This window comes from Cebus imitator, unplaced genomic scaffold (assembly GCF_001604975.1).
Source record: "Cebus imitator isolate Cc_AM_T3 unplaced genomic scaffold, Cebus_imitator-1.0 Scaffold15, whole genome shotgun sequence".
NCBI classification, from domain to species: domain Eukaryota; kingdom Metazoa; phylum Chordata; class Mammalia; order Primates; family Cebidae; genus Cebus; species Cebus imitator.
The window spans coordinates 7,822,063-7,839,573 of record NW_016107330.1 but is presented as its reverse complement, the minus strand read 5'-3'; the positions used below and the strand labels follow the sequence as shown (position 1 = coordinate 7,839,573).

Here is a 17,511-nt window from a genome sequence, read left to right as displayed (position 1 = left end):
AGCCCAGAAGCTGCCATTTAACACCAGCTTATCAGGGCCCTCTTGCCCCCCGGGGTTGCCAGCTCCCCAAGGCAGACAAGAGAGGGGACCTCTGGGAGGCTGCTCTTCTGGCTGGTATGGATTCTTTAAGAGAAGCTGCAGGGAGGACTTCAGAGTCATGAGCCCTGGGCAGCAACTGTCTCCAAAGCAAAACTCAGGCTAACTGCTTCCATTTACAATGTGCCAGAGTGCGCCAGATGTTGCAGGAATGCTAGGAATTTTGAACTCCCAAGGGAGGCAATAGACTATAGCTTCTTCCCAGTGGCTTTTCCCTTCATGCTTTCTGGGGACAGTGGAGGGAACACCAGGCATTCCTGGGAGCCTGGAGCTTCCGCCCAGTTCTTCATGCTCCCTGTAGCCCCAGGACCGGAAGTTCCCAGAAACATCTTACCAGTGACAGGGCTGGAGTCAAAGTGTATCAGTGGGGGGTCTGCGTCCCTCTTGGGAGCAAGGCTGGGGACGCCCAAGCCTGTGCTCGTGTCCTCTTCATCATCACTATCGTCAAACTCAAAGGCATCTCCTGGGTCGTCCTCTGCCTCGGAGGAGGGGCCTGGGGCTCCTGGAACCAGCTGATCTCCTGGAAGAGAGGAGGAGTTGGCCAAGCTGCAGGATCTTGGAGGTCTGGTCAACGGACAGGCAGCTGGGGTAGGTGGGCATGGGCTGGAACAGGGTGAGCACCTCGGGTCTGAGCTGGGGAATGAGAGCCATCAAACCCAAGCCAGATGGCCCTGCAGTGCCCAAAAGGCCGGGGAATGGGGTTGGGTTAGGTCTCTAAGCAAGTGGCAGTAGAGGGAGGGAAGCAAGTGTGCTCTTGGGGTGAGCCTGTGCACATCAGTACTTCAATGTATACCTTTCCTCTTATTTCCTATTGCCCTGTTTTGCAAGCAAGGTGGTCTTTTTAAATGCATGTGTATGAACACAAGCCTTCTTGTATGTTTCTGTGTTCATGTGTCTGTGTGCTTGTGTGTGCAAATGAGCACAGACAGGCGCATCCTTCTCGCTACACTTGATTTGGTACGTGCGGCGGCATGAAACACAGCTGCCTAGGAATGGCCAGGCTTGGAGGCAGCCAGCTCTCAGGTACTAGGGCACAGACTGGCTGGAGCAGAGGAAGGCACTGAGCTTCCAGCATGGAGGTCAGCTTGCTAGGCCTCATTCCCTGCTCTTCCCCTCCTGGGGGGCCCCCTTCCTGACAATGAACTCCTGTCCTCCTCACCCATAAAAGCTCAATTCAAGCAGAGAGGCCCTCCTTGCCTACCACCGGAGGCGGGGCCTCTCTTCTCTGCCCTGCCCCTTGTTTGTACCTCCCACCAAGCTCAAATCTCTGAGAGCAGACAACTCACAGGGGCTGTCCCCTCTACTGTCGGGTCCTGGACTGGTCCAGACTAGGAGCTCAGCCGCTTTTGTTGAACAAGTTAAAGAATGAATTCTCTATCCCAGACAGCACAAGCCCTCACCTTTCCAGCCATTTCACCACATGGAGGTTCCCCAATCCTCATCCTAGAAGATTTCCTTCCTTGCCGGCCGTGGTGGCTCATGCCTGTAATCCCAACACTTTGGGAGGCCGAGGTGGGCAGATCATGAGGTCAGGGGTCCAAGACTAGCCTGGCCAACATGGTGAAACCTTGTCTCTACTAGAGATACAAAAAATTAGCCAGATGTGGTGACACGCATCTGTAATCCCAGCTACTCGAGAGGCTGAGGCAGGAGAATCACTTGAACCTGGGAGGCAGAGGTTGCAGTGAGCTGAGATTGTACCACTGCACTCCAGCCTGGTGACAGAGTGAGACTCCATCANTTGAGACCAGCCTGACCAACGTGGCAAAACCCCATCTCTACTAAAAATACAAATATTAGCTGGGTTGGTGACACGCATCTGTAATCCCAGCTACTCGAGAGGCTGAGGCAGGAGAATCACTTGAACCTGGGCGGCAGAGGTTGCAGTGAGCTGAGATTGTACCACTGCACTCCAGCCTGGTGACAGAGTGAGACTCCATCACAAAAAAAAAAAAGACCTCCTTCCTAAACTCTGGGCTGAACAGAACTTCAGGAGTTCAGTCACTCCATCCCCTGCCTTATGCAAACCCACTGCAAAACCAGCTGGAAGGTTGGTTTTGTTTTAAACATCTGCCAAGCTGACCGCCCTAAGCAGTCCTGTCATGGCACATGCCGCACAGCTTAGAATGTGAGCTCTGCACTCACATGGCCCTGTCTGAGCTCCCCGCTAGCTGTGTGGTTCTGGGCAAGTCACTTTACCTCTCTGAACTTGGTTTCCTCTCCTGCAAAATGGAGAATAAAAACAGCACTTTCCCCATAAGGCTGACATGAACATCAACTGGGATGCAGGTTAGGGTTCTCAGCCTCAGAACTATTGACACTTGGACTGGATAATTCTTTTTCGGGATGGGGATGGGGGCTGTCCTGTGCGCTGTAGGACGGTTAGCAGCACCCCTGGCTTCTACACACTACAGGCCAGGGGGACCCTCCAGCTGTGACCACCAAAAATGTCTGCAGACATTGCCATATGTCCCCGGGGAGGGCAAAATCACCACTATCTGAGAAACACCGGGGTAGGTGCAGCCCTCAGCACAGCGCCTGTAGATGTAAGGATTATACAATACCAGCTGTTGGAATTACTCTTCCCCCCCAGCCTCAGAGCCTTGAGGACAAACCGGATTTTCTAGTCCATGGGTCTACGGACCCAGCCCCAGCAAGTGCTCAATAAACATTAGACAGATGGATGAGTGATGCGTGAGGAGGTAGCTGGAACAGAGATGAACAGACAGGCCAGCAGATGAACAGATGGACAGAAGGGCATATCTGATTCCAACAGTCTTTCAAACTAGAAAAATCTATTCACTCCCTGACAATGACCTGGAGGCTCCCAGAGCATAGTATTTTGGGGGCAGATGTAGGAAACCCCTTCTTCAGCTGCTTGACTGCAACGGAAGCCCAGGGCATACCCTCCCTTCCCCAAGGGAGAAGTGCCCAACTTCCTCCGAGGCCACGGAGGAGGAGACACAGCCGCGTCTCCTGGGGCTTTAGGGATCCCATAGGCCAGGACAGCAGGGGTGGACTCTGGGCAGCGATGTGGCCTGTAGTGTTAGCTCCTTCCCCAGGTGTCAAGAAACAAGTCCTGAGAGAACCTGAGCTATGCCCAGAGCAGCTTCCTGAGCCAGCCTCAGGATCATCTCCATTTACCCAAGACCCCAGAGACAAAGGCAAAGCAATGCCTGCAGTCAGCCGCTAAGCAGATGGGAATGAATTGTAACCCAGCTCCATTCACCTTTCACACACTTCTTCTACCTAAGCCTTGCCGGTTCCGGAAGCGCTGGAGCCCTCAGACGTTCTGCCCTGGGTGGTCAGGCTTGGGTGGAAGCTGGATCTGTGGCCTTCAGATTGCAGTTCCCAACCACCTGGTGGCTCATTAGTTCAATTAGGGGATTCCCCATCAGCTAAATAACACCAATCATTTGGTGTTTGGATTGATGTTTCAGATGTTCCTAAACATTGGCTGTATTCTAATATTAATAAAATCATATGGGTGTTCTTTTTGGTATAATACCAAATAAAATACATTTGGTATTGAATTATTTCAGATGTTTAAAAAGTAATGTATTGTTTATAATAATGTATTAGATAATACATTAAAATAATGTATTAAAAAATAATGTGATACTAATGAATTTACCTTGGTATAATTTCAATATTGGTTTTGACACTTTTGTTACAGCTATATACACATTGGGTAGGGGTGTGTGTGTGTGTGTGTGTGCGTGCGCACACACACAGGCAAGTGCATATGCACACAGAATTTTCTGTTCATCCCTTGCTCCCTCCACTCCAGCCACATTGATCTCCTTCCTGTACCACGAATGTGCCAGGTGTGCTCCTCCCTCAGGACCTCTGCACTTGTGGCCCCAGGGCCTGGAACGTTCCTCCCATGGGTAAATTCTCCGGCTCTCCCCTCTTTCAGGTCTTTACTGCTCAGCATCTCTCTGCACTCTGCCACAGAGCTCTGCTGAGACTCCCAGTTTGCCCGGTCTATTTTACCTGTCTCTACGGCTGCTGTCAGCATATGATGCTATGATGCTATTTGCGTTCCTGTCTGTCTCCTCTACTAGAATATAAGCTTCACAAGGGCATGTATTTTTGTCTGTTTTGTTTACTGTTACATCCTCAGCATTTAGTGCAATGTCCAGCATATGGTAGGTCCATGATAAGCATTTGTGAAACACACACACACATACACACACGCATCCCTGTTGTCGCATCTATAGGTGATAGTTTTAAAAGTTTAAAACATAGGCTGGGCACTGTGGCTCACACCTGTAATCCCAGCACTTTGGGAGGCTAGAGCAGAAAGATGGCTTCAGCTCCTAAACTTGTGACCAGCCCTGGTAACCTGGTGAGACCTCGTCTCTACTAAAAATGAGGAAATTAGCTGGGTGTGGTAGCATATGCCTGTAGTCCCAGCTACTTGGGAGGCTGAGATGGGAGGATCACTTGAACTCAGGAGTTCAAGGCTACAGTGAGCTGTGATTGTGCCACTGCACCCCAGCCTGGGTGACAAAGCGAGACTCTGTCTCAAAAAAATAAATAAAGGTAAAAATTTTTTAAATAATTTTTAAATCAGCTGGGCATGGTGGTATGTGGCTGCCGTCTCAGCTACTCAGGAGGCTGAGGCAGGAGGATGGCTTGAGCCCAGGAGTTCAAGGCTGCAGTGAGCCATGATCACACCTTTGTACTCCAGCCTGGGTAACACAGCAAGATCCTGTCTCAAAAAACAATTATTATTATTTTTTTATTTTTTTTTTTTTGAGACGGAGTTTTGCTCTTGTTACCCAGGCTGGAGTGCAATGGTGCGATCTCGGCTCACCGCAACTTCCGCCTCCTGGGTTCAGGCAATTCTCCTGCCTCAGCCTCCTGAGCAGCTGGGATTACAGGCACGCGCCACCATGCCCAGCTAATTTTTTGTAGCTTTAGTAGAGACGGGGTTTCACCATGTTGACCAGGATGGTCTTGATCTCTTGACCTCATGATCCACCCGCCTCGGCCTCCCAAAGTGCTGGGATTACAGGCTTGAGCCACCGCGCCCAGCTACAATTATTTTTAATACTGGAATAAATGACCACAAAGTCACCACCCACTATTTTAGGGGTACCAGCTATAGGCCCATCCTGACTTATACAGGGCTTTCTTAGCCTCTCAGTGCCCCGGTCCTTACCCAAGTGAATCTGCTGGGCAGGGAGTAGGCGTGGGGGTCTCCCTTAATACGTGGATGGTGTCACTGCCATGAGTAAGGTTTTAGAGTCAGACCACCTGGGTTCAGCTAAGACTCCAGCTCGCCCAGGTACCAGCTGGATGGGTGTCAGGTTGTCTGACCCCTCCCAGTTTCCTTGTCTGTAAAATGAGGACAATAACAGCAACTACCTCCTGGGGTTGTTGGGAGGATGGACTGAATGAATATAAAGCACCTGGCACAGGGTGCGTGCTCACCAAATGTTAACTATTCTTCCGATGACGATCGTGCCTGTTATTGTCACCATCGCTACATCATGACTGTCATTCATTACCACCATTATCACTGTTATTATGATGATTACAGCCTTGTCATGGCCCAGTCCCTGCTGCTGGGTGAGAAGGGCAGTCCTCTCCAACTCCCAGGCCAGGCCCGGCCTCAGGCAACCCTGTCCCGAGCCACGTCCAGGGGCTCAGGCCACTTCTACGTCTCCTTTTTTGTTGTTGTTTTGAAATGAGGCTCACTCTGTCACTCAGGCTGGAGGGCAGTGGCGCGATCATGGCTCACTGCAGCCTTGACCTCCTGGGCTCAAATGATCCTCCTACCTCAGCCTCCCAGGTAGCTGAGACTACAGGCATGCGCCACCACACACAGCTAATTTTTTTTTTTTTTTTTTTGCATTTTTTGTAGAGAGACCAGTTTTACTGTGTTGTCCGAACTTGGCTTCAAACTCCTGAGCTCAAGCGACACTTCCCAAAGTGCTAAGATTACAGGCATGAGCCACCCTGCCTGGCCTACACCTCCTCCCTTTGAGAGTACAAATAGCTTCAGTGAGCAGCTCCCAGCCTCCAGTGCGCAGGGAGGGAGAAGGAGAGGTAAGACACAGTCCCAGGGGAGGCGGGTGGAGGGGGACTGTGGGCACCCCTCTGGAGCTCACTTTGCGGCTGGTGGGGCGGAGCCGGCAGGAGAAAAACCTAAAATCTCAGAGACTGAAACGGCACCAAGAGAAAGGAGCTAGGACTCTCTGGGGCTTCAGAAAGGGCTTCGAGGATGAGGCTGCCCTTGCACTGAGCCTTGAAGGATGAGAAAAGGCCTGACAGGCTCCCACGAGAGCGTGGATTCCAGGCTGAGGCCACAGCCGGGACAGAGAACAAACACCAGGTGGCCCAGGGGTGCTGAGACACCAGCAAGGATGAAGGTGCTGACAAGGTGAGTGGGGGAATCTCCCACTCAGGAATTTGAATTTAATGGGAAGACAAAGGGAAGCTCTCAGAGAATGAGAAAATGCCAAAGAGCTGGCTTCACCCAGATGATACCAGCCAGTAATATTAGAAAGAGCGGGAACAATAAATGTTTGTCAAGCGTTTGCTGAACAGAACAGAATTGACCTAGTCATTAAAATTTTTTGTTCTCACTCCTCATGTTCAGGTTCAGCCCTCTTGGTGGGGAGGAGAAAGAAAGCAGGTGCCCATGGCAGCAGGGGTGGGAAGGGGCAGGGCCATGCAGGGACCTAAGTCCCAGTTGGGAATCAGGAGATGAGATGTGCTTGTCCCCAAGGCCACCTTCTACCTTCCCCCCAGGCAATCAGATATTGCTCCTTACCAGAAGGAAAATTCAGGAGGCCCATCCCAGCACAACTGAGAGCTCAACAGAGCCCTTCCTAACCACCTGCACAGGTGGCACAACCAGAGCTAGTCCCTCATGCCTCTCGGGTTCCTGGACACACCCGGTCCTTACAAGAACCAATGCAAGCCAGTCCCGGAGGTGGGGGACCCTGGGAAGCCACTCATCACCACAGAGAAGACAGGTCTGCTGTGCTGCTTCCCACCCCCCAGAAGAACCCCAAGGCTCAGGAAGGAGGAGATGTGTCATTTCGCTCTCCCAGGCGTGCAGGGCATGGCGCACACTGTCTGTCCTGCCAACACCCACAATGATAAGCACTCCCATCCGTGAGCAATTGATTACCCCATGCCCATGCCTGGCATATATTTAAACCTTGCAACAGTCTGGGAGAGGGTGTTATTGTCACCATGTTTACTGATGGTGAAACTAAGCCACAGAGACACCACGTCACTTAAGACCACAGTCTAAGTGGCAGGGTCAGGATTCAAACTCAGATGGGGCTAGTGACACAGCCCTCACTCATTGCCCTCTGCAATTCTGCCCCTCTCATATTGGGGCAAGAGGGCAGGAAGCTGCAGCCGCGGGTGAAACAGCCCTGGGCCCGGTTCCTCTCAGGCGGAGCCTAGATTCCACCTGCAGCATCTGAGGCCCCAGTGCCAGGGTTGCCAAATAAAATACAAGACTCAGATATGAATTTCAGATAAGCAACGAATACCTTTGTTAGTATAAGTATGTATTTTTCTTTCTTTTTTTTTTTTTTTGTTTTTTTGAGACAGAGTCTTGCTCTGTCACCCAGGCTGGAATACAGTGATGTGATCTCGGCTGACTGCAACCTCTATCTCCCAGGTTTAAGCATTTCTCCTGCCTCAGCCTCCTGAGTAGCTGAGATTACAGGTACCACACCGTATCTGGCTAATTTTTGTATTTTTGAAGGGATTTCACCATGTTGGCCAGGCTGGTCTCGAACTCGTGACCTCAAGTGATCTGCCTGCCTCGGCCTCCCAAAGTGCTGGGATTACAGGCATGAGACACCATGCCCAGCTATATTTTTCCTTTATTTTCTCTTTCTTCCACTAAATGTGGCAACTCTGCCCCTGTTCAATGGGCTGACCTTATGGCGCAACCCTTTCCCTCAACCTCCGTTCCTCACCCCTGATTTATAAGCTTCAGCCTGAGACCTCCGTGTCTTCCCATCTCAGGGGGATCTCGGGGAGACAGGAAGAGGATTGACCCTTGCCCAGAGCCTCCTCTGTGAGCAGAAAGTTACTTCTATTTTGTAGACAAGGAATGTGAGGCAGAAGATGCGGCCCAGGCAGGGCCAGTGGCCAGCAGAGCGGGCTTCCCACATGGGGCCACCTTGCTCCAGAGCAAGGCCTTCCGCCAGTCCCTACAGCCCCCTTATAAGAAGCGTCGAGAAGAACAGGAAGCTCTGGGCACGGTACCTATGGCAGGCTGTGGAGGAGAGTTGGAGGAAGCCATCAGACAAGGTCCAGCTCAGAGCAGCACCGTCCCAGCCGCACGCCTGTGGAAAGAAGACCAGGAACCTCATCAGCTGGAGTCAGGGCTGCAGTTTCCACAACTGAAACCAGTCACTGGCCCACAACCTGTGCTTCAACCCGGCAGCTCTCAGAGCGCAGGGCAGCCCCAGAAAGGCCCCAGCCTCCACCCATCGTAAATCATTAACCCACAGAAACACCAGCAGCTGTGCAGTCCACTCCCTCTTCCCAGAAACCCTGCAGCCACAGACCTTCCTGTTGCCAGTGCCAAGGGACCTGCAGGCACCTGCTAGGTGTCCCTCCTCATCCCCTCTGGCTTATAGGTGAAGCTCTGGCCCCAGAGTCCCAGGTTGTGCAAAGTCCCCCACCTTCCAGGAATCGGATCACGCCTGTCATGGAGGGGGCTGGACACTTCCTCCTCCTGGCTGCCCAGGAAGCACAGGCTCCCTCAGGTCTGCCACTTCTGCCAGTCCCTTCCTGTGGCCCTGCTGAAGGCCACTCTCACTCTGCCTCTCCCTGTCCCGCCCCACAGGCTGACCAGCAGGCAAGGGGTAACCTGGCCTTTGCACATGGGTGTGAGGAAGGCAATGGCTACAGAGGCTAATGGCACAAGGCAGGAACAGAATCCAGAATGCTCAGCGAAGGGGCACTGTTCCTCCTGCCCCAAGGTGGCACCGCCCTCTCCTCTCAGTGGAAGCTCACACAACCAAGAGGCCAGTGCAGTACCTCCAGGGGGCTTCCTGGGCCCTGGAGCCAACCCTGCCCCCCTCCCTACTGTCCCCTTCAATTCTGTGCTGGGGGCTGTCCTCCTAGACATTCCTGTGGAGAAGGGAACACACCCTGGAGAGAAAGCACCCAGCCATCTAGTCTAATCCACCCAGGCCACAAACTGCTGTGTTCCTGTTTTCCTTTCCATTCCTAAAGGCTTTATTTTTATTAAACTGGCTTACTGAACAAAAGTGAAATGCAGGTTCATGACAATATTAGTAACAGTAGATATTCTTGCATTGCCAACGACATCTCAGACGTAATTGTAAGCACTTTACAAATATTAACCTCTTTTCGTCCAAATTATAAATGAGAAAATGAGACCCAGAATGGTTAAATAACCTGCCAAAGATCACACAGCTAGGAAGAGCCAGGGTTCGAACCCAGGCCACAGGGCTCTGGAGTGTGTGTTCAGAAGCAGCCACTACACTCTAGCACCTTTCAAGACTCAAACAATAAGACAGGTAGATGATGAAAAGTTAGCCTCCAGGCTGGGCAAGGTGACCCACGCCTGTAATCTCAGCACTTTGGGAGGCTGAAGTGGGTGGATCACTTGAGGTCAGGAGTTTGAGACCAGACTGGCCAACATGGTGAAACCCCATCTCTACTAAAAATACAAAAACTAGCTGGGCGTGCTGGCACACACCTTTAATCCCAGCTACTCAGGAGGCTAAGGCAGGAGAATTGCTTGAACGTGGGAGGCAGAGATTGTGGTGAGCCAGGACCGTGCCACTGCACTCCAGCCTGGGAGACAGAGCGAGACTCCGTGTCTCGTGTGTGACTGCCTTGTAGACCCACACAGAAAACTCTCAGAACTAAACTGTTACTTCAGCAAAGGGTTTTGGAAAGCAAACTAATATGTCTGCAAACCCCTTTTCAAATTGAAATATCAAACAGCTGCACAGCAGCCCCGCTGCAGGGCCCCCGCCCAGTGGGCTCATTCAAAACCGCTGAGGTCTGCTCGGCCTTTCTCTGAGGGCTCTGGTGCCCCAAGAGCTCCAGGAGGGACGCGGCAGAAAGACCTATACCTATTTTACAGAAGGCAAAATGGAAGCATGTTGCTCAGCCTCCTGTCCCAGTTGTTCCTTAAATACAATTTGATGATGATATGGAAAGAGGCTGCTACTTTACCTTGGGGCCAAAACCCAGGAGATCCTTCCCTCCCAGGGCAGAAAGTCCAATGTCCTCCCCTTTCTTCTCCCTCCTGGGCTGATTCTTGCCCTCCCCTCCAAGCCCAAGGCTTTCCCTAGGAAGGAAGAGAGCCAACAGGTATGGAACCTGACACTTTATTAACATTGTTCCATCTAATTCTCATAGCACCCCCGCTTACAGATGAGCAAACAGAGGCTCAAAGAAGCAAATATTTGCCCCAGGTCACAGGAGGAGGTGACCACACTGGGATTCCAGCCAGAGAGCGCTGACCCTAAAGCCTAATCTCAATCCTCTGATCACACTGCCTCCCTAGCCTTCAGGCTAGAATCTGGGAAGTGTCCGCTACAGGTTAATGCAGGGCTCTGAAGTGACAGGACAAGGACACAGGCCAGCGAGCTCTGCCCAAAGGCCTATGACCACCATTTTATACCCACAGTCCACTAGTCTCAGAAGGATGTGGGCAAGGGAGTGGGATGGCTCACGGCAGCCCACTGCCACCACTACAGATCCTCATGGGGTTCAGCAAGAGTTCAGGCTACCCGATACCACCTGCATTCCACTCAGCAGCTATGAGATCTTGGTAAGTTACTCCATCCTACCTCTGGGCCTCAGTTTACTCATCTGCAAAGTAGGGATTGAAAAGTACCCACTTCAGGCTAGTCATGATGGTTCATGCCTGTAATCCCAGCACTTTGGGAGGCCAGGACAGGCAGATCACTTGAGGTCAGGAGTTCGAAAGCAGCCTGGTCAACATGGCAAACCCCATCTCTATTAAAAATACAAAAAATTAGCCGGGCGTGGTGGTGCACATCTGTAGTCCCAGCATCTTGAGAAGCTGACGCAGGAGAATCACCTGAACCTAGGAGGTGGAGGTTGCAGTGAGCCAAGATGGCACCACTATCACTCCAGCCGGGGTGACACAGCAAGACTCTGTCTAAAAGTGAATGAATGAATGAATGAATAAATACAAACCATTCTCATCTTTAAAAAGATAACTAATAAAAAAGCCTCATGGCATGTCAGAACCAGAAAGTAGCTCCATGATGGTGGTATTGCTCTTGCTTTACAGATGTGGAAACTGAGTCCGAAGGAGGAGGGCACCACCCACAGCACTGTCATTCTCCAGGCAGTGACAGTGAAGGCCATGGTTAGAGGATAGGATTTGGTGCCAGGACAATTCAGCTTCAAATGCCAGCTTTGCCACTTGCCACAGCAGCAATTAATTCCTTTCTCACTGGGACGGCGGGAGTAAGACCAATACCTGCCTCCTGCGCATCCCATGCTGATGAAATGAGAACCCCGCGATGGGTGTGATGAATTCTGCTGTTCCCTGCACAGAATAAGCTCTGGGTAGACAGGGGCCTCTGTTGCCATGAGCACCCTATCCGGGCCATGCTTGGGCGACGGGGTTATAGGAGATTGTCGTTTCTCGGTGGTCACCTTTTTAACAATGACCACCAAGCCCGAAGGGACAGGTGGACACTGAACAGTTCCCCTTCCTGTGTGGAATGGCTGAGGAGGCGGCAGTGCTCAGACAAGGGAGGACAAGAGAGGAAAAAAAGAGGCCCTCATCTCCTGGCTTCAGAGTGTGCCCACCAGAGGCCTGGCGCAGGTCAGGCTCAGTGACGGGAACACGCAGAGCAGCCCGGCATTCGCACCTCCCACCGCCCTCAGCTGCCCAGCTCATCACAGCAGGTATCTTCTTGGCTTGGCTAATTTAGTCAAAGTGCTTATCAGTTTTCCCTCCCTCTAGGGTTCAAAGTCCATCTGCCCAGGAGCCCCAATAGGAAACCCTTCTCCTGTCTGCCCCTGTCCCATGGGGGGCCTCCCAAGACCATCTCCCACCCCCCACCCATCAAGTGGCCCCATCCCTCTTCCACCTGAATGAACCCTGGAGGAAGAAAACACCTGGGGGCCCTGGAAGACTGCACAATCCCCTGTGCCTTGAGGACAGGGAAGGAAGGCCGGCCTCTCTTTTCAACAAGGTCCAGGCGGAAGCGGGGGAAGCCGCAAGCTGGGCTGCTGGGCTGAGCGGGGCAGCAACCACCCAGCCCTGCCCAGAGAGAAACAAGGAATTGGTTCTGGTACAGGCACCTTTGTCAAGCTCTGGCCTCGGAGACCCTCTGCAGGTCCACCTCCAGAAGCAGAAGGAAGGTGGAGAATGGGGGGAAGGACCAGGTGCTTGGGCTGGTCAGCACCGGAGTTCTTCCATGTGTCCGTGTTCTCCAAGAGGTCTCTCTGGCTTTCAGCTCTCATTAGATACATGCTAGGCGACCCACCTGCCACCTCTACTGCCAAAGAGACCACTCCACAAAAACACCTGCCACATCACCCTGTTGCTTCCAACCCTTCCCTATCACTCTCAGAATAGAGCCTGGGTCCTAAGCAAGGCCTTCCAAGATTCGCCCCCTCCACTGACCTCTCAGGTCTCAGCAGCTCCGGGCCTGGCCTGGAACTCTGCTCCGGCTCTCACCAATGGCTTTCAGCCCCATGACCGCGCCACCCGACCTGTTTCACATCTCTGGGCCTTTGCTTACGCTGTTTGTTCCCTCCACGTGGAATTCTCTCTCACAACCAGCAAGCAAACACCTATTCAATCGTCAGAACCCAGACCCTGTTTCTCCTCTACAAATCTTCCTTAGACCCGTTTCACAAAGTAGTTTCCAGTGGTGAAGCTTTTTAAAAATACTTACATCCCAGGCCCACACTCGGAGATTCTGATTCTGTGGCTCAGAGGTGCAGCTGGTAGGGGCCAACAGGCTATTTTCAAAGAGCACAGGTGGTGCTGGGACACGTACACGCCTGCAGACACAGCCCCATTATAGCTGTTGCCCTCCCCGAGGGCCTGTGACCTCTCTGAGGGCACTGGGCTTCTTTCCATCTCAGCATGGGTAGCACTGGGTCTGGCCCGGGGTACACTAGATAACAGCTATGACCTGAACAGGGATTCTGAAAACCTTCCCCTGCTTGGGACCCACCTACCATGGAGCCAAAGGGCATAGACCAGGAACCCATGAAGCTGGGACATCCCTGGACCTGGGGAGCTGCTGGTGTGGGGCTTCAGTCCAGAGGAGGGGAGAACAGATGGAAGGTGAGGTATAAGCCCTCCCGGTGTCCTCTGCCTGTCTGAAAGCCCAGTGCCCAGGAGGAAGAGAAGGAGATGCAAACTGCACAATGGAGCTGGAACAGGAAGTGGGGTGGAGCCTTCTGACCAGGAAGAGGGCCCACAGCTCGCCCCACCTCGCAGGGCAGTCCGATGCCCACAGCTCTTCTCAGTGCAAATGGCTACCTGGTGGAGAGTCCAGGATGGGGAGAGAGGAGCTGACTTCTCCAAGGAAACACAGGCAGAGCTACAGCAGGAAGGGTACAGGCAGAAGAGAGGGATGAGGTGTGTGGACAAGAACTCGGGCTCAGTCCCAGGCTGGCCCAGACGACACTCATCCTCTGCTCTCCAGCAGCCGAACCCCCGAGCAGGCAGCCTCTGTGCCTCCTGTGCTCACCCATCAGGTGCAGGTGTCAAGAAGATGACACTGGACAATGCTGATAGGTTTGTAATGAATGTCAGTTTCCTTCCCAGGGTTCCTGCCAGTCCCTGAGGACAAACGGTGTTTTCTCATTTTACAGACTGCTAAACCAAGTCCAAGACAAACATATTCCACCAGAATATCAGGCCTAAGATCACAAAATTCGAAAAGACAATAGCTGATGCCTCCAAGCACTGTGTGTACAGGGCCCCATACTGAACATTTTAGTTTGCATCTCATTTGATTCCCATAGCAGATGAGGAAAAGGAGGCTGACAGAGACCGAGGGGCATCCCCAAGGCCACACAGCTACAGAGCTCTTGGGAGCAAGAGGGCAGGACCCTCAGGCTGGTCCCAGGCGCAGAGTGGATGGCAGAGTAGTGGGTCAGGGAGCTGTCCCAGGCCCTCCTCAGCCTGGCAGGTGACAGAGCTGCAGAACCTGCCAAGGGACCACACAACCCAGCTCCTCCCTCGCCCACCTCATGGACACTCAAAGAGCTTCCTGAGGTGGGGGTGACTTCAACTTCCTTTCCTCTTCATGCGGGAGGGGGAGGGGGGCTCTGAGAGGGGGACCAGCCTCGCTGGGGCAGGGGCCAACTTTGGCCAATGGCTGGAGCCTCAGACAATGGAGGCTCTGTCCTGAGCCCAGAGTTGGTGGCACCCACCCTCTCGCACTGACCTCCTAGGGAGACCTTGGTGAGGATCTGCAGGCAGGAAGAGTGGGGAGCACTGGTGAGGGGACCCTGGGAGTAGGTCTCCCTGGGAAGGAGCTGGCCCTATGGCCAGGCCAGAGGGGACCCCTGGGGGCTGTTGCCTGGGAAACCAGAGCCAGCCTGGAAAAGCCTCTGGACAGCGTGGGAGGGGGGCAGCCCCAGACTCGGTCTCCAGCCCCCGTCGTCCTCCGGCTCCTCCTCCTTCCCTCCCAGCCCCCAGACAGATTAACCCCTTTGTCCCCGGTGATTCAGCCCAGTGGAAGGAGTGAAGAAGCTGAAGTGCTGGAGGAAGCCGCCTGCCATCAGCTGAACTGACCCCCCTCTTCTCCGGAGAACCCCAGACCCTCGGCCCCACATCAGGGGTGTCCCTGTGATAGGGCATCGTGGCTCTCACGTGGAGGCTAGACAGGGGACAGCAGCTGGCATGACACAGACTCTGTGCCATCACCTCGCTCATCCGAGCCTCAGCTTCCCCATAGAATGGGATCACCCGACTCCCAGTTGCCGAGCGTCCTTGCCGCTGGGCCCTTGCCACTCAGCATGAGAGTGTCTACGCTGCAGCAGCCTGAGTGGTGGGTCTTCTCACCTCCTTTTTAGACACAGGGAAGCTGAGGCTCAGATAGGGAAGGGACCTACCCAAAGCCCCCGAGAGGATGAGACAGGCTGGGAAAGGGAGGTCTGTGTGCGTCCCTGCAAACCAGCAGGTGTACACAGACAGAAAAATGGCAGGAAAGAGCTGGGGCTCAGGGAGGGGCACTGCCGAGGGAGACAGGAGGAGCTGGGGGCACGCACGTGGCTGTCTACTGCTACCCAGGTGTCAGGGTGGAGCCAAAGGGAGGGGCAGGGTTACTCCCTGCTACACCTCAGAGCTGAACTAAAGCCTCCAGGAGGCCAAACTGAGGTGTATCCTTTGGGGACTCTGTGGCCGCAGTTCACCCTCCTCACCTCCAGGGGTCAAGCTCACCTCCTCCCGCCTTCCCAGAGTAAGCCGCTCATCCTGTCCCTCCCTTCCCCTCTCAGCCAACATCTCGCTGCTCACCTGCTGCCTGCCAGGACCCAGCTTGGCATTGAGGACAAAGAAACAAGACAGCTCCAGGTTCTTGTCCTCAGGCAGCAGCCACAGGAGGCCAGCGGGTACAGACCCCAGGGCAGGGGGCAGGCACAGTGGCCCCACTTCTAGATCAGAGCCAGGGCAGGGGCCCGGGGATCAGGCGTGCTCCAGTCCGGGCTCTGCCACTGGTTTAGGCTTCTTACACTCTCTTAGCCGCGTAAGTAAAAGGAGGGAGTGTGCAAGGAGGTGAGGCTCTCTTGGGTTCAGATGAGGAACGAGTGTGGTCATCAACTTGGCCCAGCCCTGGGCAGGAGCTCACCCAAAGCACAACAGAGGGACGGCAGGAAGGGGCCCACACCACGCTCTCCACCAGGCACAGATGGGAGCTAACCCACAGCTCAACTCTCCACGCCTGCAGAGTTTTCTACCTTGAGCTCCCCACAGGGCCCCACGGAGCAGGGAGCAGAGGGCTGAGGACGGTGTCCCAAGCTCCCAGCATGGACCCAGTACAAGGCAGTCTCCTCTGCCGGAGCCCTGGTGGTCTCTCCCAGGCCTCACGCTCCCATATCGGGTGGATTGACCCTCACAAGCAAAGAATAGGTAGCTCAGCACAGAATGGGAGGCAGGGACTGGAGCCGGAACATGGGTACTCCCCAGAGACGTCTTGTGAAGTGGAGCAGAGAACAGGGTGGTGGGTGGAGGGGGGTGGGGTCAGATGAGCAATAACCTTCAGGGAGAGGGTTTCACACAGCTAGAGCTCAGAATTGATGCCCGCCACCAGTGGCCCCTGCCTTTCTGAATAGGATTACCTGCAGGGGTCCCCTGCCTATCCCGTCACTGCTCCACAGGTCTGCAGATGGGCAACTGGAGAAGCCCCCCAGATGGGCAACTGGAGAAGCCCCCCAGATGGGCAACTGGAGAAGCCCCCCAAACTGGCCTGGGAGCCAATGCCAGAATGGGATGAGATGGGGTAAGGAGGGCAGGGAGGAGTGTTTTGCATGGTACAGAGGTGTCTTTCTAGGGTAGAAGCTGAGGCCACCAAGAGACACAGTTCCTCCCTACTGGATCATTCCCAAAAAACAGAAATGCATGGCCAGGCACAGTGGTTGATGCCTGCAATCCCAGCACTTTGGGAGGCCGAGGCAGGTGGATCACTTGAGCTCAGGAGTCCAAGACCAGCCTGGCCAAAGTGGTGAAACCCCATCTCTCATAAAAATACAAACATTAGCCTGGCATGGTAGTGCACACCTGTAATCCCTGCTACTCAGGAGGCTGAGGCAGGAGAATCACTTGAACCCAGGAGGCGGAGGTTGCAGTGAGCCAAAATAGCGCCACTGCATTCCAGCCTGGGCTACAGAACAAGACTCTATCTCAAAAGATGATAATAAATAAATAAATAAATAAATAAGCTGCGTTACTGCTCATCTGACCCCACACTCCCTCCACGCACCACCCCGTTTCTCTGCTCCCTTCACAAGACTTCTCTGAGGAGACCCCATGCTCCATCCACAGTCCCTGTCTCCCATTCTGCACTGAGCTACTTATCCCCAAACAAGTATGTGGCCGCTGCTTTGCCAGCCCGTTCACAGGGTCACCTGCAGGCCCCCACTACCCCCATTCCAACAGATGTGTACTGGTCACCATTCTGCCTGACCTGCCAGCTACTGCCTTCTTTCACCTCTCGCTCTGGCTCCCCTCCCTCTGCTCCTCCACCCTCTGCTCCTCCTCCCTCCTGCTCCCCTGCGTCCGCTCCTCCTCCCTCCCCTCCTTCTCCCTCTGCTCCTCCTCCCTCTGCTCCTCCACCCTCCGCTCCTCCTCCCTCTGCTCCTCCTCCCTCCGCTCCTCCTCCCTCCGGCTCCCCTGAGTCCACTCCTCCTCCCTCCCCTCCTCCTCCCTCTGCTCCT

General features: G+C 53.8%; 1 protein-coding gene across 10 annotated transcripts in view; it reads right to left on the bottom strand.

Moving 5' to 3' along the window:
• ARHGEF10L (Rho guanine nucleotide exchange factor 10 like) overlaps window positions 1-17,511 on the bottom strand; it is a 180,052-nt gene that overhangs the window by 111,877 nt on the left and 50,664 nt on the right. For 9 of the 10 annotated variants that reach the window (XM_017505635.2, XM_017505655.2, XM_017505625.2 and 6 more), the window contains exons 2-3: window positions 8,347-8,426; window positions 431-616 (exon numbers count right to left, since the gene is read on the bottom strand). In XM_017505635.2, the coding sequence (XP_017361124.1) occupies window positions 431-616; window positions 8,347-8,383 (223 nt within the window). In that variant the 5' untranslated portion in view covers window positions 8,384-8,426. Of the gene's footprint in view, window positions 1-430; window positions 617-8,346; window positions 8,427-17,261; window positions 17,306-17,511 lie in introns of those variants that run through there. The other variant, XM_037730213.1, reaches the window with a different exon arrangement.